This window comes from Bos taurus, chromosome 28 (genome assembly GCF_002263795.3).
Source record: "Bos taurus isolate L1 Dominette 01449 registration number 42190680 breed Hereford chromosome 28, ARS-UCD2.0, whole genome shotgun sequence".
Taxonomy (NCBI): Eukaryota; Metazoa; Chordata; class Mammalia; order Artiodactyla; family Bovidae; genus Bos; species Bos taurus.
This window is the reverse complement of record NC_037355.1, coordinates 42,586,955-42,612,730: the sequence shown is the minus strand read 5'-3', so window position 1 is coordinate 42,612,730 and position 25,776 is coordinate 42,586,955. Positions and strand designations below refer to the sequence as shown.

At 47.7% G+C, this 25,776-nt stretch overlaps 1 protein-coding gene across 4 annotated transcripts in view; it reads left to right on the top strand.

Moving 5' to 3' along the window:
- FRMPD2 (FERM and PDZ domain containing 2) overlaps window positions 1-25,776 on the top strand; it is a 108,477-nt gene that overhangs the window by 75,633 nt on the left and 7,068 nt on the right. For all 4 annotated transcript variants that reach the window (XM_010820735.3, XM_015461087.3, XM_015461085.3 and 1 more), the window contains 12 exons: window positions 1,333-1,425; window positions 2,092-2,199; window positions 2,291-2,407; window positions 5,202-5,407; window positions 7,618-7,722; window positions 8,778-8,871; window positions 9,612-9,697; window positions 11,526-11,673; window positions 13,249-13,463; window positions 15,824-15,922; window positions 19,330-19,673; window positions 23,667-23,948. In XM_010820735.3, coding sequence (XP_010819037.2) covers window positions 1,333-1,425; window positions 2,092-2,199; window positions 2,291-2,407; window positions 5,202-5,407; window positions 7,618-7,722; window positions 8,778-8,871; window positions 9,612-9,697; window positions 11,526-11,673; window positions 13,249-13,463; window positions 15,824-15,922; window positions 19,330-19,673; window positions 23,667-23,948 — 1,897 coding nt within the window. The remainder of the gene's footprint in view (window positions 1-1,332; window positions 1,426-2,091; window positions 2,200-2,290; window positions 2,408-5,201; window positions 5,408-7,617; window positions 7,723-8,777; window positions 8,872-9,611; window positions 9,698-11,525; window positions 11,674-13,248; window positions 13,464-15,823; window positions 15,923-19,329; window positions 19,674-23,666; window positions 23,949-25,776) is intronic.

The window sequence follows — 25,776 nt, the reverse complement described above, 5'->3', positions numbered from 1 at the left end:
AGGAATACCTGCCATGGAGAGGCATGGTTAGAAAAATGCTTCATTCATTTTTGTTACAACTCTTCATGCAGTCCCAGAATATCATCTCCCACTACTTACCAGAAAGGGGATTCCCTGGGGGCTCAGATGGTAAAGAATTTGCCCACAGTGCGGGGGACCTGGGCTCAATCCCTGGAAAATTCCCTGGAGAAGAAAATGGCAACCCACTCCAGTATTCTTGGCTGGAAAAGTCCATGGACTGAGGAGCCTGGTGGGCTACAATCCATGGGGTTGCAAAGAGTCAAACATGACTGAGCAACTAACACTTTCACTTTCTCTTATCAGAAAACACAATCAGGGCAGAAGGCCTCCCTCTTCGTCATATATCCTCTAGGAAGGTCCCCAGTGGGACATAAAAGTTCCTGAGTTAGAGAAGATATTTGTGTTATGAAGATATTAATATACATTAGATAAATATGAATATGTATATTATTTGTGAGCATTAAGCCTGGGGGCTGAATCTGGAATACCACCAGGAGGCTCTTTACATGACCTGTGTGCCAGTCCTATTATGGTGCCCTGTGGGAGGGCGTGATGTGGAAATCTTTGAGGGGTGGGTTACCGTTTGGGGATTTGTCCATGTGCTCTGTGGTCAGAATTGGAATGCCCCTTAAGGCTCTGTCTTGAGTCCCCTGCAAGACCCAAGCTGGGGGCAAACTTGCAGGGTGCCTCCGCTGGACTTTGAGGCCACATCACGCCTGGTGGTGAGGGGCCAAAGAGGAAGGCTTTGCTGTGTCATCTCTGCGCTCAACTTCAGTTCTGGCTTTCATCGTCAGCAGGGTTGTACAGGCTCAGTTGCTCAGCCGTTTCCAACTCTGTGTGACCCCATGGACTGTAGTCTTCCAGGCTCCACTGTTTATGGGATTATCCAGACAAAAATACTGGAGTGGGTCGCCATTTTCTCCTGCAGGGGATCTTCTCAGCCCAGGGATCAAACCTATGTCTCCTGCATCTCCTGCATCAGCAGGCAGATTCTTTACCATTGTACTCCCTGGGAAGCCCTGTCAGCAAAGTCACCTCTGCTCAAATTCTGTCTTATCCTAAGACCAGTGCAGAAAAAGAATAGCTGTAATAAGTCGTGCAGAACAAGCACATGGCCCACCCTGCCTTCCTCTGCTTTTGATGAGCCACCGCTGGCCCAGTGAGCTCATCTGGTATGTGCTCCGTGGTCGGTGCACAGTATTATGCACGTGCACAACCGTGTGTGTGTGAAATGCTGTTCACACCCTTTGCATTATTATCTCAGATAATTTTGGGAAAAAGCACAATGTGTGGCTTTATTTTCATATCTAGGATCACGAAATAACAGGAGAAGGAGCTTTATAGCTGAACCAGATGGAGAAATTGTGCATGTGACTCTGAGCCGGGACCCACACCGTGGTTTTGGTAAGAGGGCCCCCGGTAGAGGAGTCCCAGTCTCTCTCTCTCTGGGCAGAAAGGAAGTGTGTACCATCTTCCCTTTAGACTTTCCTACTCCCTTTTCCTGCCTGTCCTCTTCCAATTTGCCTTTTTTCAGTGATCACTTCTTTTTCTTCCCTTTAAATATCCCTAATGAGTAATGGGACTTTGGGGACAAAAGTTTCTTTTTAGATCCTATAAGATTTTGGAGTGTGTATCTTGAAAATCTAAGAACAAGGTAGAAAAACAATTTTTCACCTAATACCATATCTTAGTATATTGAAATTCTTAGTGATGGAGAAGAATAGACAATATTTTTCACCTCTTACAATTTACCACATTTGAAGACCCCTAAGAACCTTATTATAACCTTACAAGAAATAAGGCACTGAGAGAAAGTACTTGATTAAATATCATCTTTTTCTTATCTCTGATTATGTACTGGAGCAAAATCCATGTACATTGATGGGCTTTAGCCGTGCTTCTGAAAGGGAGACCATCTACTTTTCTCCATGCATCATGGCAGAGTAGAAAGAGTTGTTTGAAGATCAGAGGGCCTAGGTACAAATATCAGCTGCATAATCTCAAGTAAATAACCCAACCTCTCTGAGCTGCAAAATCATCATCATCTTCTTTAATGTAATTGGACTACAGGTTTTGTGATTAATGAGGGGGAAGATGTAGGCAAAGTGGATCCTGGCATCTTTATATCTTCTATTATACCTGGGGGACCAGCTGAAAAAGCCAAAAAGATCAAACCAGGTATGTCTTTTTAAATTGCAAGAGATGCTGCTTTAAGGAATTGCTCTTTTTCATTTTCTTGATGGGATGATTGAGATGTCTATTCTTCCAGGAGGGCAGATCCTAGCCCTGAATCGCATCAGTCTGGAGGGCTTCACATTCGATATGGCTGTTAGAATGATTCAGAATTCTCCTGACAACATAGAGTTAATCATTTCTCAGTCAAAAGGTATGTCTTCATCTGCTTTCAGAAGCTGGAGAGTCTTCTTTATTCTCAGGCGTGCATCTTTACCTTCTGGGACTGGGGTTTTAAGTCATGGAGGTCTTGTTCATTACTTTCCCCGTGGTAATGGCTTTGGCACAAATCAATAAACTCCACAATTTCAGGGCCAGCACAGGCTCTACCGTTGCTTGTCCTGCTGAACGGGGGAAGCCTGCCTTGGTTCTTTATCAGATGCAGCCATTGCGTGTTTCGGTGCCAGTTTTCTTGCATGAGAAGGGAGGATCTGCTTTCTGTCACCCAAGTCCTTATTGAAAGTGGCTGCTGCGGGGTTTCTGCATAGCTGGGGGCATAGGTGTGGCAATCAAAAGGGAAGGAGACGGGGGTGGGGGCTACTCACATAACAAGCATTCTGTTCTTACTTCACCAAGGCTTAGCGTGTTACAGATCAATCGAGTAAAGGTTTGTTTTTCTCTTTTTAAGATGTTTTTATTCATCCTTTAGATAACTATACGACTATCTACTATCAAAAAATGATATTACTATGTTTATCTGGGGCAGATTTGGTGGGGGCTTGATGGAAGTGATGGGGCGTATTAACATCTCTTTCCCTCCCAGTCACCTAGGCCCTCCACTGCTTTTTGGTTGGATGATCCTGTTTGCCAGCAGACTGCCTGCAAAGCAAGGCTCGCGCTCAAGGAGCTTTGTATATTCCCTCTCGTGCACAGCAACGCTTCAAGCCACACCAGCCAGCAGTGCTGGGTCCTGAATGTTGTTGCCCCTTTGCTGTGCCCACCGAAAAATCTCTCTCATTCCTGCACGTGTGCACACCATCCCCAGATGGCTTTCCCGGGGCCGCAGCCCCCCCGGGCCCAGCAGCTACGGGGAGTGGGAGAGGCAGCAAAGCTGGGGCCGCAGACGTATGCCTTTCACCCTGTGTTTAGAGCTGACCCAGGAGCCTGCCCAGCCCTTCCAAAATACCAGCCGCAGCTCACCGCTGTATTGGCTTTTGTATATTGTCACTGTCCTTCCCACATTACTTTAGCTGTCCTTGGTTTCCCTCTACACGTTCCACAGGAGGGACAGAAAGGAGAAATCAAATCATCCTTTTCTTAAATCGAGAAACATAATGCAGGTGAGCTGGAGTCATTTGTGTTAAGGGTGCCAGCTAGGATTGGAGGGTGGCACCCCAAATCTGTGAGGCTCAAAATCACAGTCTCACATTAGAACTTTAGATGATAGCGCAGCCACAGTGCCTCTGAGTTACACGTACTCTCATCCTGGGGACCTGTCACCTGTGAGTAACTGCCTGGTCACAGCTGGAGATCCTCGACCCAGCTGCTGCCTTTGTTGGAGGAAGATGTTTTCACAGAGACTCCAGCTGGTCACTGTGGGCAGAGGCTTGGTCGCCAGGAGTTTCTATGTGATTGAGGTGCTACTGGGGGAGGTGCTCTAGATTGGAGGTCAGGAACAAGACAGGTATCATTCTCTCAGGAGAAGTCATCACCATCTACAATAAAATGAGTTAATTACCCGTAGAAGGTCTCCTAGCTTGTATTTCCATTAGGCAGGACATACGTTGCACAGCTTGACATTTTAATACAATTGTAAGTCCTGTCCTCATCTCTTGTCGAGGGTACGGGAGAAAATGAACAGATGCTGCCAACGTTGCCAGAGGACAATGGCAGCAGAATCTGAATAAAATGGCCAGAAATAAGGCATTACCGAATGGTGGCTCCACCACTCTCTACCGAATACCTTTAGGATTGAACAACTTCTAATCTAATTCATTAAATTAAGTTCACTCACTGGATTTGGGCACTTTCTTGGGTGGTAATGAGTCTGTATCAAAAGTCGTAAACTTACTTATGTGTCTATATATCCAGATTTAAAGAAAATCTAACTGTGTTCCTTCCTCGTATATACGGGGATCTAGTTGAATCACTGATACTAACGCATGAATAGTAAATACACATATCCAGGCTCTTGGTACCAAGTACTAAGCTGTAATCTCTCTCTCCCCATCTCTCTACATGTTTATATATGTATGTATGTAATCTCTAAGCCTCACCAGCCCTGCGAAGTGGTTGATACTATTTCTATTTTAGATAGAAGGAAGTCAAGGTCCAGAAATGGGAATCACCTTGCCCAGGGTTTTGCCTATTGGTTCTTCAGGTTCTTTCCTCTGCTGTATGTCAGCTCACGGGTAAGACATGGGGTAAAAGGCAATCAGTGGCCCAGTCTTCACCAGAAAGGAGTCCACCATCAGTTAGTGCAAAGCTGCTCCCAGTGACTGGACACTTTGGTCTTTGGATCATAGGGTGATTACAGGTGCGATCAGCAGGGACCCTGGAAGAGGCCAGCTTTAAGAGTGCATGCTGGTTATGGGGTCTTGGGCAAGATTTAATCCTTTTCACTTTGCTTTTTTATGTTTGAGCTGGGGTCACACCTTCCTGGCGGGCATGTAAAACAGATGGAAAGATACATATATATGTGTGTGTTTGGTGCTCATCCCATGACAAGAGCTTAGTTAGGGGGAGCTGCCATTATAGCTGTCCGTTGCTCCTGCGTTTTCATAATTGGGTCACACGAGCTCTATCTAAGCTTCTAGAGCACATCCAGAATCCTCCCTTCCTCTACTCTGAATGCATCATGTTTTGTGAGGTGCTAAACTCACCCAGCTCCCAGCTGCTATGAAAGACCTCTCCATCACTGGAGGAAAACACGGTGCCCCACATAGAAATGCCACCGAGACACCAGCCTTTTTCCAGGCTGTCAGTTTCCTCTTGGCTTGTTTTTCTAGGTGTTTGTGGCAATACCTCAAGCGAGGAGAAGAACAGCACAGCCAATTCAGGGGTATGCTCTACAGACAGCCTGAGCAATGGGCACCAGGGAAGTCTTTCATCACACACACAAGACCGGGAGAGAAATATCGAAGAACTGGAAATGGCTCAGACTCAGAGCGTAATGCCCGGGTTGAGCCCTCAGCTGTCTGCTCTGCCGTTAAAGGTAATCATCCTCTTGCTTCACTCTAGAGCCCGGAGTAAAGAGAACAGGCTGTGGAGCCCAGCAGCCTTGGCTCACAAGTTCTTTGTTCTCTATTTGCCACGTCAGGCGGATAGAGGTTACTTAACTTCTCTGACCCTCAGTTTTCTCATCTTCAAAATGGAAATAAATGCTCACAGTACATGGTTATTGAGAAAAATGTAAAAGGCAAAAGGGAAAACTTCGCGTGCAGTGCCAGGGCCCAGTGTTCGAGGTTTCAGTGGCCCCGGCCACTAATTAAAACGGCGGCTGGTAATGACTGGCTGCTGCTGCGGCCAATGCAGGGACAATCAGACCTCTCGCATTGTTGGCCTCTAGTTGGCCCTCAGGCTGCAACTCATTGGCTTTGCTCTTGACAACACACCAAGGAGGAAGAAGAGAAAGGCTGGCTTCGGGGTGCAGAGAACTGTCTGCCTTAGATCCTGGGCCACCACCCTCCAGCTGTGTTTCACTGATGGAAAGGGCTCCTTGCCCCACAGATCTCTTTCCCTTTTGCTCTGGGCCCCATGGAGCGCTGTCAGCTGTGTGTCTTCTGGCTCACTCCACCTCAAAGCCCTGCGTCTAGAATGAACCTCTGTTCTCCTTTATCTCACCGTGACCCCAGTTTTGTGGATTTTCCACATCGAGCAATTCTGTCACTAATGGGCTGGAATTAGCACCAGATCCCACAGGTGAAGGACTAGGTCCTTGAAACGGCTCCACTTCAGATAACAGTCAAGTCGTTGGTCCCAGGTTACCCACACTCCTGTCCGACGCGGCTGCAAACTGGAGTTCTCTGTAACCACCTCCTTGGGTTTGTTAATTTCCTAGAACAACTCACAGAACCCAGGAAAAGAGTTTCATTCAGAAACGGTTCAGTTTCAAATGGAAATCAGCCATTGCTGATTTACTGTAAAGGATGTTTTTAATGGAAACAGGCACATGAAGACATGTACAGGATGGAGTCTAGAAGGGTCCTGAGAACGCGATCTTCTCCCTCTGGAGTGCGGGTGTGCCATACTTCCTGCGTAGATGCGTTTATCAACACAGCAGCTATGAATCCCATACTTTTAAAATGTTTATGGAGTCTTCAGCACACAGACATGATGGATCTTTAGCTCAACCTCCAGCTCCTCTTGCCTCCCCAGAGCATGGGGAGTTGGGTGGAGTGGAAAGTTCCAAGCTTCTAATCATGGTTTGATTTTCTGGTCACCAGTCCCCATCCTGAAACTGTACAGGAAGTCAGAGTCCACTCTTTAGAACCAAAGACATTCTCCTCACCCAGAAAATTCCAAGGGATTTGAGAGCTCTGTGTCAGGAACTAAAGTCAAAGACCAAATATTAGTATCAACGATTTTTTTTTTAGCTTACTTCAGCCTATTTATTTTCTATGTGCTAATTGTATTTTCTGACAAGGCAGACCAAGAAGAAGCTAAGTCAAGGAGGCAGATAGGACAAAAGGCTGGGAGTATGTGGCCCCATCTTCTTGGCACAGCTCATTGGAAGATCCTTCCCCATTAGAAGTGTTCGATATGGGCATGCGTGTCTCATCACTGCCACCTCCCCAACTTTTACAGTACCTGGCATATAGTGGGTGCTCAATTAAGGTTATGATTGGAAGGATGACTTAACATATCATGCGTCACAGCACTGAGCAGAATGCCTGGGATGAGGTCGATGATTTTCTCTTCTGTCCTTCCCTCACGCGTTCACTCACTGTAGAGTAGAGACCCATGCAGCTACTCTCGCTAGACATGGCTGAAGATCCTCCCGAGGTTTTCTTCTGCTGGGGCAGCTGCTATGTGTCTGGTATCCAGCATGCCCTCACTTGAATGGTGTCGTGTGTAGGAAGTGTCTGAATGACTTCAGTTCTCATAACAATATTTGCATCTCAAGTAGAAACAGAAGGGAATCGATTGAGTCCTTGTTAGGCATCAGGCATCATTCATACTCACTGTTAGAAGGAGATCGCTCATTCCAGTCCTGTGGATTGGGAAACAAGGCTGGAGTGACCAGGAGACAAGTCCAAGTTTCATACAAGGAATCCTCTGTTGGCCCAACCCTGAAACTTATGATTATTTTAGTGTGCAATTTTTTTTCTCTATCTCCTGAGAGTGAGGGAGAGGTAAGAGATGCCATCTGCTCAGGCAGGGCCCGTGCCTTCACACCTTCTCTCCTTCTGTTTGTTTGTGCAGGGTGCTGGTTCTTCCTGTCCTCCATCACCTTCAGAAACCAATGCCAGCGAAATTTACTTTGTGGAGCTGGTTAAAGAAGATGGGACACTTGGATTCAGCGTGACTGTAAGAATTTCTAAGAGAGTTTGAAAAGTAAATAGTTGAAAGATGTTCATCTGGAGCTTGGTGGGCATTACACTCATATGCCAGTCTCTAATAACCCAGTGCCCATTGGGTACAAGCAGCACGCCAGAAGTGATGAACCAAGGAAATCTGTGGGAGCCTCAGTGAGGAATAGGAGTTGAAGGTGAAATTGCAGGACTAATGACAAGCTTGGGATGAGCAGACACTCCAAGGAGCATGGTTGGGATTAAGGTTACACTGGACAATAAGGAGAGGGTGGCAGGGTGGGGATTCAGGGACACAAGCCGAAGATGGGTGGGGTTGTCTCCAGTCATCTGCAGCAGGGACACAGCGGGGCCTCATGCTCCCATGTCCAAGGCCAGGACAAAGTCAGGTTGGCAAGACTTCTATTCAGCATGGACACTGCATTTGATTCTGGAGCTCCATCTGGCGGACCCTGGAGGAGTGAGGATAAAAATTGTACATAGATGATATAACCCCACTGAATCTTTATACGTGTGTACATACATGCATGGAAAAACTAGAAGAAAAAGGGTTAGGTCTTTGTCTAGTGATGGTATGGACCTTAGTGATCTATTGTTAAGTTAAAAAAACAGTAAACTGCAGAACGCTGTGTAGTTGAATTCTACCTTTGCATACACAGATCAACACATGAGTGTGTGGGACAGGCCAGGCACCAGCCTTTTGGATCATAGCTGTATCCACCTTTGCTGGTCTCTGCTTATGGAGACACAAAGTGCAGCATTGATATGATTCATTTCTGAGCATCTGCCATGGGCCAGTGCTGGGCTGGACACAGCACAACTCTCTCATCCAGCTCATATTGTTATACTTCTTATGAGCATCTCACCTTCCTGCTCAGGGGATAATATAGCCTAAACGAACAAGTGAATATATAAGATGGTGTCACATAAATAGGACATGATAGGTAGAGTTGCATGGCAGATGGGGGTTCTCTGAGTCAGGGAGGTTGGGGAAGCCCCTTTAGGAGGGGAGCAAATGGCTGGTGAGTTGTTTTTTTTTATTGTATTTTCCAGGGAGGAATTAACACAAGTGTGTTCTGTGGAGGTATCTATGTGAAATCCATCGTTCCCGGAGGGCCAGCTGCCAAGGAAGGGCGGATCCTGCAGGGTGAGGGATGGGCTCTGCATTCTGTGGTGTGAGGATCCCTGGCCTGGGGGTTGCAGCCTGCAAGGCTTGCCCAACTCTCACTCTTTCTCCTGTACAAATGATTGTCTCTCTAGCTCTCAGCCTCTTCACCTGGAAAAGCCCACCTACCTGACACGTAACATGGGGCTCAAAATACTTGGGAAACAGGTGATTTAAAAATATGAGATTTTTAAATAAGCTTGTGGCCATTTGGCTTTCATGGGAGTAGTGCTCCAGCAAGCCTTCTATCTGGCCTTCCTCAAGCCCATTGCTCTGAAGGAAGGGGGAGAGTTTTCACTGCTCTCCAAAATGGCCAGAATGGAGCTAAAAAATGCACTGAGATCTTACCTACATACATTTCCACTAGAATTTCAGTGTCCCTGGCATCAACTGGGTCTCCCTGACCTTTTTTTGAAATAAAAAATGTCCTGGAGATATGAATGTTACTTGTAAGAGACTTGCAAAAACTTTCAAAAATAGTCTCATGGGAAGTTGAGAAAAAGGACAAGGCCGTGCTTGTTAGTTGGCTTAACTACGCTGAGCCAATGACAGAAGTTTCTGGACCACTGAGTGTGGAGGTGTTCATAGGGGCCAGTACTCAGGCCTAGTCGGGGCTCCTCCCAGCTTCCTCCTTGAGGCTGCATGGAGAGGTGCTGGGCAGGGTCTCCCAAGTTCTTCCTGCAGTTTGAGGAGCTCGGGGACATGACATCTTCCCCTCCCAGGTGACCGGCTCTTGCAGGTGGATGGAGTGAGTCTGTGCGGCCTCACCCACAAGCAGGCCGTGCAGTGCCTCAAGGGCTCTGGACAGGTGAGTGCAACATTACTGGTTACTGAGGGGCTTCCCATCCCTCCAGAGATTTCCTGGCAACATCGGAAGCTGCAGTTGCCTCTGGGTGCGAGAGTGGTAGGCAGGAAACAAATGCGACTTTCTTTTTTGTTTGCTTTTTTTTCCTTTCACATCTACCTTTCAGCAGCACTTTCCCTGGAGGTGTCAAAGTCAGGAGGGAGCAGGCAGATGTTCCCAGGCAGGGAAGCTCACCTCCCACAGAGAGCCCTGAAAATCTTCCTGTCACTTGCCTAGAGTCTGGAATCAGACAGTTGGACTGAGCTGATGAAGTGAAGGGGTTTCTCCTGCCTGGCTCCGGCCGTCCTCTCATACCCTCAGCTCCAGCCGTAGCTGGCCAATGCCTCCATCTGCTCTCAGGGCCTCTCAGCACTGGTCTTGGCATGCACTGACACCCCAGCACACCCCAAGTTCGTGACAGTCCCATCATCTTTTGTAATTATAGGACACACTGTCCTGGGGGTCCTTTAACAACAATGACGTAGAAATCAGGATGCACAGAGCATTAACTTCAAAGTTCTCTTTCTGTGCAGTATCCAGGCAGCATCTGGATGTTATTGTTCTCTGTCCCATCCTCCACCTGGGAGTGGGAGCTTCTGCTTGCCACAGTGTCCTAAGCCAGAGAGCTGGGGTCTCCCTCTTGGCAACTGAGCAATTGGCAGAAATGCAGAGAACCCCTAGGACCCCCTCTGGCAAATAGAGGCAAGGAAGGGCCTCCTTTTGCTTCCTCGCCCAAAGCATTCTTCTAGTTTGTGGTGAGATTTACTTGTCTTGGTGACCATGGTTGACGTATCTTGAAAACAGAGTCATCATTTATTAGTATTCTGTATTCTTTGGAACTTTGCTAATGGGCGTGCTCAGAGAATGTATTTGGCCGACCTACTAGCGGTGATGACAGGTAGCAACTGTCACTCTGGGGTCACAGGCTTGGTGCTGAATGACCATTGCTGCAGGAGGATGTTGGCAGGGTTGGGTTCCCTGAGTGGAAGCTTAGAATCAAGAGCTTCCAGGTGATGGGGTCATGCTCTGGGTAATGGGAGCATATGGTGTGGGGGAGGAGGGTGGGAAACTGAACCAGAAATAAAGGGGGAAGCTGGATGGACTTAAGCCACCTGGGATACTGTCCCGAGGGGTTGAATTTTAGGTGATGGAAAACACTGGAGACTTTTAATCAAGAGTGTTGCACGTTCAACTCTGTCTTATTTTAATCCACCAATAACCTTGAGGGGAATGGACTGAAGGAAGAGGAGATAGGGTCCAGGACGTCAAGTGAGAGGGCACTTGCTCCAGTTCAGCTGGCCATTGGCAAGGGAGAAGGGAATGGAGAAGGGAACATTGTGGGGGATGTTTCTGGTGGAGAACATGCAAGCCTTGGAAGCCAGATGTGTATTTGGAAGGTGGAAGGAAGAGAGTTGGGCTACTGCAAGAGTGGCCCCTGGGAGGTTAGCTGAGGGACAGGTCTGGGTTCTGAGAGAGCAAAGGCAAGAATAGGAGTGTTTTAGGCAGAATGAGGAAGGGGCAGGGAGGGTGAGCGAGACAGAGAAGATGATTTGGACTTGAATATACTGAAATGGAAGTACATGCATTACTTCCAGGATCATTTGTCCAATAGACAGTTGGAAATGTGGCTCTGGACCCCAACAAATAGGCTAGATTGGAGATTTTGATTTGAGATTCAAATGAGGCAGCTACTAGAAGTATCAAAAAAATTATGAAGCATTTGCAATGTGGAGGGAGAGCCTCCTGGTTTCCATATGAGGTGTAAATTGAGTTCATCCACCCACACTTCTAGGTTGCAAGACTGGTCTTAGAGAGAAGAGGCCCCAGGATTGCACAGCATTGTCCTTCTGCTAATGACAGGATGGGAGAGGAGTGCACGGCTGTTTCCTTGGCAACAGTCTTGCCTGGAAGGCCCGCAAGCAGTGTCTCGGCGACAGATGGTGAGAGGAGAGAGAGTTGAGTGTTACTATTGTCCTGTCATCCTGTGCTGCTTTTGAATTGTCATCTCCAAAGGGAAAGCAGGAAGGCTTCATCTGGGTTCTCAAAAGATAATGAGCAGTGGTGGTTATAATGGGGCCGACTTTCTGATGTGATGGAAGGCAATCTAATGAAATATTTCTAGGGAAAAAAATGCAGTGTCCAAAATATGATGACCAGGTATAATTCTGCCCCAAAGCCTTCTGAGGTTTTCTGATCAGCTGCTGGAATGCTTGTGTATAAGTGTTTGGGGTTGAAATTGAAATGAAAGGGTCATGCCTTTTCTGACCAAATGTCCATATTTCAGCCAAGATTTTTGTGGCAAAATCTGAGGAATGCTGAGGTGGGTGAGGAGAGGAAGGTGCTCAGAAACCTAGCCTAGTTATTAGCATTTAAAAAAGCAAACCCATGATCAGTTTACGGGGACGCTGTAGCACATCTTCTGATGGGTTGCCTTTCTGACTTTCCTATGGGTTTGTTTCCTGCTGGAATACACTTATTCCCTTAAAATATCATGATTTGGAGCTTCAACCCCTTTATGGAGATTTTTCTGAAGGCATAAGTCAGGTTGAATACACGTGGTGGAGGGGGAGGCGTGTGCGTAAAACAAGCCCGTTTCCACGGAGGGCCTTTGAGAAACCAACTTCAGAGTGAGCTACGGTGGTCAGATGACGATGCTGCTGAAGTTGGTCATGTGACGCACCCGAACCTAATTGCTTCAGACACTTTCATTCTCGCCCCAAATCCGAGTTTATAAATTAGTGCTCTGTCCCTCTACTGGGGTGGTACAGGCAGACCAGGGGAGGCCTAGAGACCTCTTCAGCTGCCAGACTAGAAAGTTCCTGAGTCTGTGTCCACCTTGGTGCCCAGAAGCAGTTGTTTTCTCTATGGTCAGTTCATAGGGCCAAACAAAATGGCAGCAAAAACATTTTCATAGAGTTGGCCATAATTATTGTCATGGTCTAGTTATTCCAGAAGTTTTTTTCAAGTACACTAAAAGATGACTGGGGTTCTAAAAGGGTAACAGGAATATATGAGATAAAAGTTCTACTAAATGATATGTGTCTATTGTAGATGGCTATACACTGTATCTTTACATATAACTTTGTTGGCTATCTATAATTACTCTGTCCAATATGATAGCCACTTGCCCATGTGGCTATTGAATACTTGAGGTGTGGCCAATCCAAACTGATAAAATACATACTCAGTTTTAAAGATTTAGTTCATAAGAAGAATGTAAAATACCTCATTAATAATTTTTTTCACATTGATTGCATGTTGAAAAGGTAATACGTTAGATATGTTGGGTTAGACTTTGAAATTACATATGTAGTTTGCATATGCAGCTCACATATTTCTACTGGATGGCATTGACCTATAAAATGTATAATAGACTCTGTATAAAAGTGAACAAAGTGAAATCTTTTAACATAAAACAGAAATAATTCATCTACTTGACAATTTGCATTTTGAGGCTGGCAAATTTCATCTGTAATTTACTGAAGGATGGATCTCATTCACATCCCGTGATACAGGCCCCAAGTTTGAAGTCAAGCTAAAAAAGAATGCCAGTGGTTTGGGATTCAGTTTTGTGCAGATGGAGAGCGAGCACCGCGGCCACCTCAAGAGTGATCTCGTGATGATTAAGCGGCTCTTCCCTGGGCAGCCGGCAGAGGAGAACGGGGCCATGGCAGTTGGTGACCTTATCCTGGCTGTGAATGGAAGGTCCACGGAAGGCCTGGACTTCCAGGTGGGAGGACGTGAGGGATGCAGTCCTGTTTGTGGACTAAGGTTTGTGGGCTGAGGACGTTCCCTTCAGGGCCACCCACCCTCAGTGAGGAATACTGTGGGCTCCTGGAGATCACACCTGGAGTCTGAGCTTGAATCACATAAAGACAGAAACTGGCAGAACATCCTCATGTTAAAATTTTCATCTCAATTCTTAAGTATCTGACCTTGAGTAAACCTTGTTTCGAGTTAGGTTTGTAATGAAACTCGAGATAAAACTCTGACTTCTGTGCTAAAGGTCTCCTAACACTCACTCCCAGAAGTGGGCGTGAAGTTTCAGTGGGCCACGGTAGGTCCTTTTCTGCTCTCTTTCCCATTTCTCTATTAAATTTACAGCTTTGACATGTAGAGTTGTGTAGGTTGTTGTGTTTATGATAAAAAACGTAATAAAAAAGAAGGCAAAAAGTGGACACTAAAGGAGAAGAGGGCAGCAGAGGATGAGCTGGTCAGATGGCATCATTGACTCAATGGACATGAATCTGAGTGAACTCCAGGACATAGTGAAGGACAGAGAAGCCTGACGTGCTGCAGTCCATAGGGTCACAAACAGCTGGACACGACTTACTGACTGAACAACAACAACGATGTTTATGGCATAACATCTCAGTGAAATATTGTACGTATCAGTCAAGGTCCTGGCAGAAATTGGACCATTTGAGAAAGCTTAATGAAGGTGTGGAGGTTGTTGGGAAACTCAAGGGAAAGTGTAGAGCCCTGGGGCTGAGAGCAGAGGATGCAGTTATCGACCCTCTCCCCCCGGTCCAGAGGGAGTGGGTAGAAGCAGTTACCGAAGTGCAGAAACTGAGTGAGCTGGGTGAAGTAGACTCGCTGACATGAGCTATGAAATTAGCTGAGAGATATCATGATTCCATGATAACCGCATGGGCAGGAAAGCCAACCTGGACATCCCCCTCTTCCTCAGATCTGACCCCTTCTCACCCACTCGTTGGCTGAACCCAGCAGAAAGCTTCTCTGTAGCTCATGATGCAGGTCCCCCTCCAGGGCACAGAGCAAGGCGCATGAAGGAGGGATGGGGAAGGGTGGAGAATCCTCGGAACAAGATTAGAGGGGGGATGTCTCCATCCGCCCTGCATCCTTCATCTGGTCCAGGAACTGTCCTCTGAGAACTGCTGCTGGGCCAGCAACTGTATGAGGAACTGGAGACACACAGACAGACAGTTTGTAGGGTCTCAGAGCTCATGGGGCTGGTGGGATAGACAAGAACAACACTCACTGCAGGAAATAAGTGAGAGAGAAAAGCCCCGCTCCACTGCTTGCACAAGGGAGCTGGGAAGGAGCCCCCTCTGTGGCAGTCCATTGTAGCTGGGGGCACTGAGTAGGATCCAGATCAGTGGTTCCCAGGTAGGGGTGAAATTGCTTCTTGGGACATTTGGTGAAGCCCAGAGATGCTTGTGGTTGTCACAGCTAATGGTATCTAGTGGGTAGAGATCAGAGATGTTGCTCAACATCCTGCCATGCACAGGACAGCTCAGACAATGAGGTTATTCAGCCCAACGTGCCAGTAGTGCTGAGATGTTGAGAAGTCCTGGTCTAGTTAGGTAAGAAGAGCTCCTCAGGCAACCTCACGCCTGGGGCTTTGAGAGGATGGCTTGGAGCAAGAGGTTCACTATGGTGGGAGCTACAGATGTGGGTGCAGGGAGGAGAAAGTGGGAGAGAGACAGCAGGTAAGCCCAGGTTCTTGGTGCTGTGCTTATGCTGAGGGTGAGGTGAGCCAGAGAGGGGGTTCGGCAGAAGAAGAACCTGATGATATCTGCATTTTAAAACGATTGCACATTAGCAATGTGTAGGAAGGGAGGTGGTGAGGGTGGAGGAGCCAGGGAGCAGAGGGGAGGTCACTGCAGTGTCACAGGTGAGAAGTTCCGAGGGCCTGAGCTGAGCCTGGGCAAAAGCTTGGGGCTGAGGGTCAGGCTTTAGAGATTGGAGTGGTGGTGTTTCTGTGACCCATAGCTCCTGATATGAGCCGGGTAGAGAAGCAATGAACATTGAGATGGGAAGAGTCATTTGCTAGAATCACTCTTTCTCTCTGAAGAAGAGGCATCAGTATTGGCAGACGCTGCTATGAAAAGGCCCTGAGCAGACCTTGGTCATTTAAAGCTCAGCATTGGCTCATCATTTTGTGGCCTTAGATCCATGCATTTGGGGAAGTCAGGCCCACAGCCCTGCTCTCCAAAGTTCTCTGCAGCCAAGACACAGAACGAGGTAGGGAGAGGAGGGGCCAGAGAGATAGTGGGGAACACAGAGGAGGACACCCCCACAGCCAGGCCAGCCCCATAACTAACCATAGGTTTTGCTTTCTGGTAGGAGGTGCTCCATTTACTTCGAGGCGCCTCACAGGAAGTCACGCTCCTGCTTTGCCGACCCCCTCCAGGTGCGCTGCCTGAGATGGACCAGGGCTGGCAGGTAAGGGGTGCTGCCCTCTGCTCTCTCCACATGCATCATCTTCAGGCGCCCCTTTCTTGTCTGGTGGGTCCTGAGAAGCCTGACTTTTGCCTTCAATAGGGTTCAATGCCATCTTATTTCATTGGGGCAGGAATGTAGCTCACCACCCTAACCTCAGTGAGTCTGTGACAAGCTCATAAGGCCCTGTTTCTCCCTTCCTCTCCCTGCTTCTGTCTCTCCCAATATTTAGGTCTTCCCGTAGTTGATTACATACTTAAATCTTAACTGAGAAACTTCTAGAGCTGGGTTCTCTGGCATCAGAGGCAGCCAGGCATCAGAGAGGGGAACCAGGAACAAGGAGAGTGCATATAAAACCAGACAAAGGGGAGGTAAGAATTTCCATTCTGAAGAATGAAATGGAGGGGAAAATAGGAAGGATCTAAGTCCACCCTTCTAAAACATGGATTAGGCATGTGTAGTCTGGTGCAGAGAAGACAGGCATTGGAATCTGGAAAATTCAGATTATTATGTTGATGCCTGTATTAGGTTCTTGGGAGAAATATAACAAATAGGATATGTGTGTGCATGTGTGGAGAGAGAGAGAGAGAGAGATTAAGGAACTGACTCAGGTAATCGTGGGGCTTCAGTTCAGTTCAGTCTCTCAGTTGTATCCGAGTCTTTGTGACCCCATGGACTGCAGCACACCAGGCTTCCCTGTCGTGGGGCTTGGCCAGTCTAAATTCTGTGGAATAGGCTGGCTGACTGGAAATCTAGCAGAGAGTTGATGTCACAGTGTGACTCTTACGGCAGTCTAGAGGCAGGACTCATTTTTCTTAGGGCTCTCAGTCATTTTTCTCCTAAGGCCTTCAACTGACAGAATGAGGCTCTCTCACATTATAGAAGGTTATTTGTGTCACTCAAAGTCTACTGATTTATAGACAACTCTCTCATTTAAAAAATACCTTTAGAGTCACATCTAGATTTGTATTTGAACAAATATCTGGGTAGTCTCCTGGAGAAGGAAATGGCGACCCACTCCAGTACTCTTGCCTGGAAAATCCCATGGATGGAGGAGCGTGGTAGGCTGCAGTCCATGGGGTCTCAAAGAGTCGGACACGACTGAGTGACTTCACTTTCACTTTCTACGGCCTAGCCAGGATGACACTTAGTGTTACCCATCACATTGCCACCTGCTGAGCTTCCAGGACACAGAGTCTGTGACAGAGACTGGAGTGCCCGAGGTGGACGGGGACAGCTCTCGGGACACCCTTGTGAGGGTGAGAGAAGCAGGGCTGGGCGGAAGGGGAAGTAAATGAGCTTCAGCTGCAACAGGGGCTTCAGCTGGCCCCAGAGGGAACTCTGAAGCTGAGATGGCCCCTTAGAGCTGTCCTTAACTGGAACAGAAGAGCCTGTACCTTTGCTATCTGCACCAAACAGCACTGGGGTATGAGCTGCCCAAGGGAGGGGCCTAGCTTTGGCGGAGGCAGTTCCCTTAAGCTGAGCACAGTTCCTGGGGAGGGGCTTGCTGTGAGCTGCCAGCAACCAGCAGACCTCGCCCATGGAGGAGGGTCTGCGTGGACACCCGGAATCATCTGTACCTGCTATGTTTGCGGCAAGGACCTTGGGCACTTGCCTAACTTCTCTAGGTCTCATGATGCCTCATCTGAGACGTGCACAAGCCGTGTCCATGGCTTATCAGTCACAATCAGTCACTTTTCACCGAGGGTGACAGTTGGTAGAGACAGCACAGGGACTTGGTGACCCACGTATTCTTGATGCTTGGACTCTAAGAGGTCGTTTTATACCAACTTTGGTGAGACAAGAGCTATAGGAAGGAAAGCAGAGAGCTGCTAGTTTGGAAAGAAGGTAGATGACAGCACTTGTGTTAGGCAAGTGAACGGGGTGGGAGAGGGTCACATTTCACACACTCAGAGACCAGCAGGCCAAGGGGCTGGTACCCTGTGTCTTTGTTCAGATATCTGGTAAATGCCAGGGAAACAGTTGTCCTGTCCTGGAGAAGAGCTTCTACCAGAGAACCCAGAAGTGTCCAATGGAGAGGGTTTGAGGCGAGGAATGGTGGGCATGCTTCTTCTCTCCTCATACCTGAGGGCCACATGGAAGAAGAATTTTCATTCATTCGCTTGGTTCCAGAGCTCTGATTGAAGAACAAGAAAGGGAGACTTTGGTTTAGAACTAGAATAGTTACGAGAAGGAGGCAGCTCTGTAAACATCTGGAGTTGGTCATTTCAGGCAGGAGGAATAGCAAGTGCAAAGGCTCTGAGATAGGAATGACCTAGATTTTTGAAGGACACAAAGATAAGGATTGTGCCTGGACAGTAGTTAATGAAGGAAACTGTGGAGGGGGAGGAGTTGTAGAGGGGTTGGGCTCCGCATCAGGTAGGGCTTGGAGGTTTTGGTAATGTGCTGATCCCATCCTGGCTGCCATGGGAAGCCACTGGGCTGGGGAGGTGGGAGGATGAAGGGTGAAGCGGAAATGTGGCCTCATCTGGTCCACACTTCGGAGAGGTCACTTAGGTTGCCGGGAGAGATGGAGTGGAGCAGGTAATCTGGCAGTGATTCACGTAACATATGGTGTCTTAGGCTCGGGCTGTAGCCAGATAGCTGTAAGAAGGACTGATTTAGGATACTCTGGGAGGTAGAGCCCATGGGATGATTTTTGGACGAGACATTGGTGTGAAGACCGGGAGTGGAGTTGGCTCAAGTAACTGAATGAATGAAGGTGGCGCCACTTACCGAGACAGGATGTGCTTGAGGGAGCACTTTAAGGTACGTGGAAAGAAGCAGCAGTTCTTGATAGCCTGCAAACAAATGTTTATAGAGCATTCAATGGGGATATCTGCTAGGGCTGGAAAATGTGAATTCGAAATTACCAGCAGATAATGCCACTGAGAGCTGTAAATTTGATGAGATCTTCTCGGGGAGGAATACCAAAAAAGTCAAGAAGAGGGCTGAGCGATGCGACACCCCAAAGAAATGAGATAACGCATGAGACTGAGAAGGAGTTTTGGAGGTGATTCGGATAAAGGTGGAGCTTAGGGTAAACTCAGTGTTTAAGTAGAGTAAACGAGTAAAGGACATTCTCAGGAAGGAGGAGGGTCCAATTATGTTGAACATTGCTGAGAGGTAGAGATGAAGACAGAGAATTATCTTTTGGCTTCAGAAAGATGTAGGTAACTAGAGATCCTAATTAGATATCTTTCAGTTGAGTGATGGAGACCGAAGCCTGGTTCGAGTGGGTGCGAGGAAGAAGAGGTGGACACAGAACTAGCAAGGCTAGGCTCTCATTTAAGAGCACGGAAAAGGGGTGGATTGGTACCAAGTGTGGTACCCACTGGTACAAAAGCAACACTTAGATTTTGCTCAATGTGCACCATGGATCCAATAATCCGTAGTATTTCTTTCAATAGACACCTGTGCTCGCAGCAGACAAAGAATTCTCCAGGGCAGCATGCACTGACTTGGAGCAGAGCCCCAGCCTGGATCAGGGGGACAGCCGGAGGGACAGTGCCTCCCCAGACACAGGGGAGGGCCTGGGTCTCCGGCCAGAGTCTTTCCAACAAGCCACCCAAGAGGCACAATGGGACCAAGACACCGAGAGACCCTGGGCCACTTCCTTGACTGATCCTCGGGATTCCTTCCCTCATCTATGCAGACTTCACCAAGAAATGGAGGCATCAACATTGGCTACCTCTTTGGAGAAGGATTTGAGGCAAAACTGTGATTCAGTTTGTGATATCAGGAGACTTGGAAGGTAAGGCTCAGTCCATTTTCAGACATACTGTAAATTGTATGCATGTCATTGCTAGAAATTACAAGCAAACAATTAATAACATAGCTCAGATGCTTGCTGGGCCAGGAGGGTTCTGGGCATTTAGAGAGGAGGATGAAAGAAGAGAAACATGAAATCTGGAGCTGAGGTAATCACAACCTGTGAGATTTTGGGAAAGCAAACCCCACCCAGTGGTCCTCCAGTATCCTTGCAGGCTACAGATGGCAGGCCTTGGGATTTCTTCCTCGCATACAAGCCTTTGTTCTGCGTCCCTCATGGCCTCCTGAAGCTTTGTGATAAGAAAGAGTTTCCGTTGTGTGCATCATCATTTCTATAGTTAATATGATGCTTCATAATCAACAGAAGCTTAAAAAAAACCCTACATCTTCAAAACCAGACTGAAACCTTCATTTAAAAAAAAGATCTCTTTATTTAATAGTATTTTTTGGCTGTGGTGCATCTTTGTTGCTGTTCGCAGGCTTTCTCTATTGCAGTGAGGCAGGGGCTACTCTTTCCTGCGGTGTGCAGAGCTTCTCATTGCAGTGGCTTCTCTTCATGCAGAGCACGGGCTCTGGACAGTTGGGTTTCAGTAGCTGCAGCACATGGGCTCAGTAGTAGCAGCTCACAGGATCCAGAGTGCTGGCTTGGAGTTTGGTGCCTGGGTGTGTTACTCTGAGGCATGTGGGATCTTCCTGTATCAGGGATCAAACCGGTGTCCCTTGCACCGCAAGACAGATTTTTAACACCGGACCACGAGGGAAGCCCTGTGATGTTCATTTTAATAGCCATTTGTTTTTAACTTAGTCTGCATTTTTGTGCTCATCCACCCCTGAGTGGGTGGATGAGTCCTTCTCAGTCCTGTTCTGATCGAAAACAAACTCTTTCATTCAGTTGGATGAGTACTTACTACACGTATCCAAGGTGCTTAGAAACCTGTCAGGAGCAAAGAGAGGGGTACGGATATGGAGAGAGGGTACGATATTGCTCCTAGGCATGTTGTTAGTTAGATGCACGGGCACAAAGCAGCCAAACAACGGGGAACAATGCTTCATGTTTGACATTGTATAAACCCACTGACACTAAATGGCTCTTAACTGTTGGCATCCTAGAAGGCTGATAAGGGCAAATCTACAGGGACTAGTAGTAACAGGAAGTGTAAAGCAGCTGGGGTAATGCAATTAGACAGGGTTCGATCTGTGACAGACAGAAGCCAGGCGTGTTTCCTAGAAGCATCCAGATAGGATTGTTTAAAAGTATACTGTGTTGTGCCAAGCAAACAAAATTCAACTGTGTTAGCTTCTCTTCCAAGAGAGCCTTAGCTTGCACTTAGAGCACGCATAATTAGTGGCTGCGCCCTACAGAAGGAAAGCCATAGCACACGACCAGCAATCTCTGGACACAGTTCCCCCAGCTCCTGGGCAGCGTCAGAATTAGGATTCCAAGGTGGGATCGTGGTTCTTTGTGGATCTCCCTTGAATGTCCGCAGTTCAGTTCTGAAGCGACTGCCCCAGGTAACTGCCTCTTTGCTTCTGGCATCCACGAGTGAAGTTTTCTTTCAGTGGTTTAGATCAAAACGATGACTGACTTCTTGATCATATAGCCTCGGTTTCAGCTCTACTACTTACTAGCGTGTCTGACGAATTGATTTCTCTGAGCTTGAGGCTTCTCAAATGTTAATGAAGACCTCAGTAACTCCAAACTGTGCTGTGGCCTTCAAAAGAAATAACACATGCAGAGCGCTAGCCCAGAGCCTGGCACACAGCAACTCAACACCAGTCAGTTTTCCTTCTCTTTCCTCAGCCATTTCCAGCTAAAGACAGATGCCAATCAATTGAAATTCCCAGCAAACTGCCAGATCTTACCATCTACCAGGTGGTTACTTTCCACAGTCAAGCGGCTACCAGCACCCTTGCAAACGCAGAGTGTTCATGGAGAAGACGAAATTCTACTTTTCTCGCCCTGTTCTCTTCTTTTACCGCACTGTACACATACTACTGCCACACAGGAGTAGGGCTCTGCAAAACAAGAAAGAAAGCAACACAGTATCTGACTTCCTGTGCCTCTTCTTGCCTCCCCTCTCTTTCCCCACATCCACAAGCAAACCCCAGGTCAGAGCTCCAAGAGCAGTCGGGAGCCTGGGTGGAAGGGTGGATGGAAGGGCAGTGATTCTCCCTGAGGTAAGAGTGTCACCAGAATGGCCAGAATGCCACCCTGGAGATCACCATCCCTTCTCCAGACATCCAGCAGCTTTGCCTCTTGCCCCTCAGGCTGATGGCTTCCCTGGATCTCTCTCCTGGTGGGGCCAGCAGGTAGAGCCCCAGATCCAATCTGGAGAGCATGGAGATCATTAGAAAGACTGGAGGAGCACAGTTGTGGGAGGTGAAGTGCGGACAGCCAGGCGTGGCCCTGCTGCCACCTGCTTCTTGGCAGGGAAGGTGGGACAGGTTGGCTGCCGAGGGGGTTGAGGGAGGGGGACAGAGTGTGCCTGGGCACCAGGCTGGATTTCCTGCCCTTTGGTAAAGCTTCCATGATGTTCCCTCCCTATACTTACAAAGAAACACATTTTTCTACACAATTTGGTCGAGTAGCTTAAGGTTTTAAACCAAGTTCTTCAAGTGCTTAGGGATTTTAAAATATTTCCTTAAAGTGAATGTCCTTACAGAATATAGTCCCTTTTTAAGCACATGAGTGTGTATATATTTACATGAAATGCACATTTACTTGAACCCTGTATCTCTCATGAGCAGAAAGGATGTCTCTTTGACAGCAAAACTCAGGTTGAGACAGCTACTCTGGCTCTACCAGAAGGAGGGCCACCTGTATGGGTGTTTGGGAGTTCTTGGCTATAGGGAGTTGCCAGTGCTGATTTTAAGGGAAAGACGTATTGCAGGAAAGGGAAGGGGAGGGCAGGGGATACTGACAAAACCAACCTGTTGATATGGGTGTGGGTAAGGAGGCTGATAAACAAGGACTTGTGTGTTTGGTACAAAGATCAACCTGTCTGCATTTCTTGTAGATTTTCCTACTCATCTTCTCTAACCAGACTCTCTACAGATATTTTCTGAGCACCTTCTTTGCATGTTGGAAGCCCTGTGCAAAATGCTCTGTCATCTTCATGAACTGCTCTTTCTAATCAAAAAAGGAGTGTGTGGTGACTTTTGGAAACCCCTGGAAGCCTTATTATTTCACCATTGCTTCTGCATCTTCGTCGCCAATGAGCCTCGCCGTTCACCTGCTTCCTATGTCACACAGGGAATAAATGTCACTCCAGCTAGCTGCCTCTCCAAATAAGCACTTTTGCAATGCTCAGAAAAGGACCTGATATTTGCACAAAGTGCTTTGAAGGTCACCTGCTGGAGTTGTTCTGAGCCTCTTGCTTTGGCCCTTTCCATCTAATTCTTCTGTTGAAAGAACTATAATCATAGTAGTGATCACGGCCTCCTCCATTTACTGAGAACTTACCCTGTACCAGGAGCCATGGCTGGCTGTATCAGAATTATTTAACTTAAGCATTCCAACACTCCCATAAGTTTTGTGACCTTCCCATTTTTTCAGATGAAAAAACTGAGGCTCTAGAGAAGTTAATAAACTTGCCTGAGGTCTGACTCTCTTCCCATATGAAGGACGGGTCAGAGCTCTGCTTTTGATCCGTGTCCTCTAGTGAGTCCCCCCACCATCTCCTGGACTCAGTAAGGAGCTCGCCCACCCTCATAACATTATGTACTGTAGCACTAACTACCTGATTGTAACATCTGTTTACCGCTTACTCTTCTCATTAAATCACGGACTCCTCAAGGTCAAGGCTGCACCCTGTCCACTGTTCACCTCCTGGCCCCAGAGGAGGCTCTGGCAGCAACTGTCTGAAGCCTGTGACAGTTGCCTGTGACATGTCATGACCGCATCCTGAAGGCAAGGGAAGGTGGGGAGCGGGATTTGTGATCAACCCTGGAAGAAACATGGATTTCTGTTTTCTAGTCCTGAACTGTACAGTGATAATGAGGAACGGGACATGCACCATCCACCTGGGACCCCTTCTCCTACCTCCAAGGATGAAGTGTATCTTACTATCAACCCTTCACTGGCAGACCAGCTACCCTGTGGAGAATGTTTGGAGGCAGATTCAGGGACCATTCCCTTACCACAGTTCTGTTCCTGGAGTACTTTCTCACAGTCTTTGCCTCCAGAAGTGTCCCATGAGAGTGAGAGCAAGTGGGAAGACTTCGAGGAGGCTGAGGACGCAGATGAGGGCCCCCTCAGGTGGGTAGCACTCTGGGTGGAATACGGCTGGGCTAAATTCTTCTAGAGGGAGTCCGCGTCTCTACTTTGGCTGGGTGATGGTCCATGGGCATTATAGCATTCCCCTTGCTTCCCCCCTGGGGTCACACCTCTTCGTGGTACGTATCATATTCCATGTTCCAAGGCGACAGCCCTATGCCCTGACACTTCACGCTATTCCGATGGCACATTTAGGACTTTCCCAGGGTCATCAGTAAGTAAGTGATGGAGTCAGAATCCAGCCCCAGGCCTCCCACTTCAGGGCCCCTTCATGGACCTCTGCTGCCCGCAGCACGCGGCCAGGCCCTCTGTCCCTCCTCAGCGCTGTCTCTCGGTGGGTTACTTTGTGCGCTTATGCCTTCCCGTGGGCTAAGTGTATTTCAGAGAAGAGTCTTGGTGACATGTGATGTGGCCCCTCTCAAGAGCCCCTGTGGTTTTAACACAGTGAGCTCTTTCTTGATCAAGAAAGCCAAACTATTTACACGAACTGCTACCAGAAGCTGGGATGACCAGGCTGGAGTCAGATCAGACTGATGAAGACACGGGAGGAGTAAGTGTCACAAAAACTGTCAGGCTGCAAGTAGAGAGGGTTAACCTCTCGAATTCTGTTCATGTGCCTACAACACAGGTAGTTCCAGTATTTGAAAAATGCTGAACGTTCAAGAAGCGTTCGCATCAACACATTTTCATGACACACTGAAACTTACCAAGGCACTGGCTGTGAAGATTTAGGTATAATTGAAACACAGCCTTTCACTTTCATTTATATTGTGTCCCAGCTACATTTTCATCACAAATGACTGAACTGGACTCTCAAAGGACAGTGGCAGGCAAGCTGATAAGGTGGGTGGATATTTGAAATTCAAATATGACAAATGGGCTGGCTCTTATCTGAAATAGGAAGCAACACGTTAATAGAGAGGATGACATGGAGGCTCTGAAGACCCTGCATGCCATTTATGGGAAAGTTGGACACTCTGACAACTTTAGGAGTGATGTATTATGCTATGCTATGCTAAGTCACTTCAGTCGTGTCCGACTCTGTGTGACCCCATGGGTTGCAGCCTAACAGGCTCCTCCGTCCATGGGATTTTCCAGGCAAGAGTACTGGAGTGGGGTGCCATTGCCTTCTCTGAGGAGTGATGCATTATGGGTTCACAAAAGTGTAAAGCAAGCAGAGAGCAGCTTATACATGGAGGGCAGTCTTCCTAGAGGGGGCTCCTCAGGGCTGGAGAGTTAAAGAAAATAGGGTGAGCAATGCTTTGGGGATCCATGGGGAAACAGTTAAGGACCGAAAGTGTCAGTACTTACGGAATGTCCTAGGAGATCTGCAGTGCCCTGAAGGGAGGAGGCAGAGATCAGAGTCATGAGAGCGCGGCTCCAAGCTAGGCTCCACCACTCACTGACTAGATGACCTGCAGCAAGAGACTTTAAACCATCTAGTGAAATGAAGTGAAGTGAAAGTCGCTCAGTCACGTCCAGCTCTTTGCAACCCCATGGACTGTAGAGTCCGTGGAATTCTCTAGGCCAGAATACTGGAGTGGGTAGTCTTTCCCTTCTCCAGGGGATCTTCCCAACCCAGGAATCGATCCCAGGTCTCCTGCATTGCAGACGAACTCTTTACCAGCTGAGCCACAAGGGAAGCCCCTTTAAAGCATCTAAGATGCAGCTAGCTGACTGCCACGTGGAGATAATGAAATCCACCGCGTGCTGTTCCTGGGCGTGCTAGACGACAATTTGAGTCACGTTTAGCACACTGTGTGGCATGTAGTAAGAACTCAAAAAGTGTTAGCTGCTTTTAATCATAAAT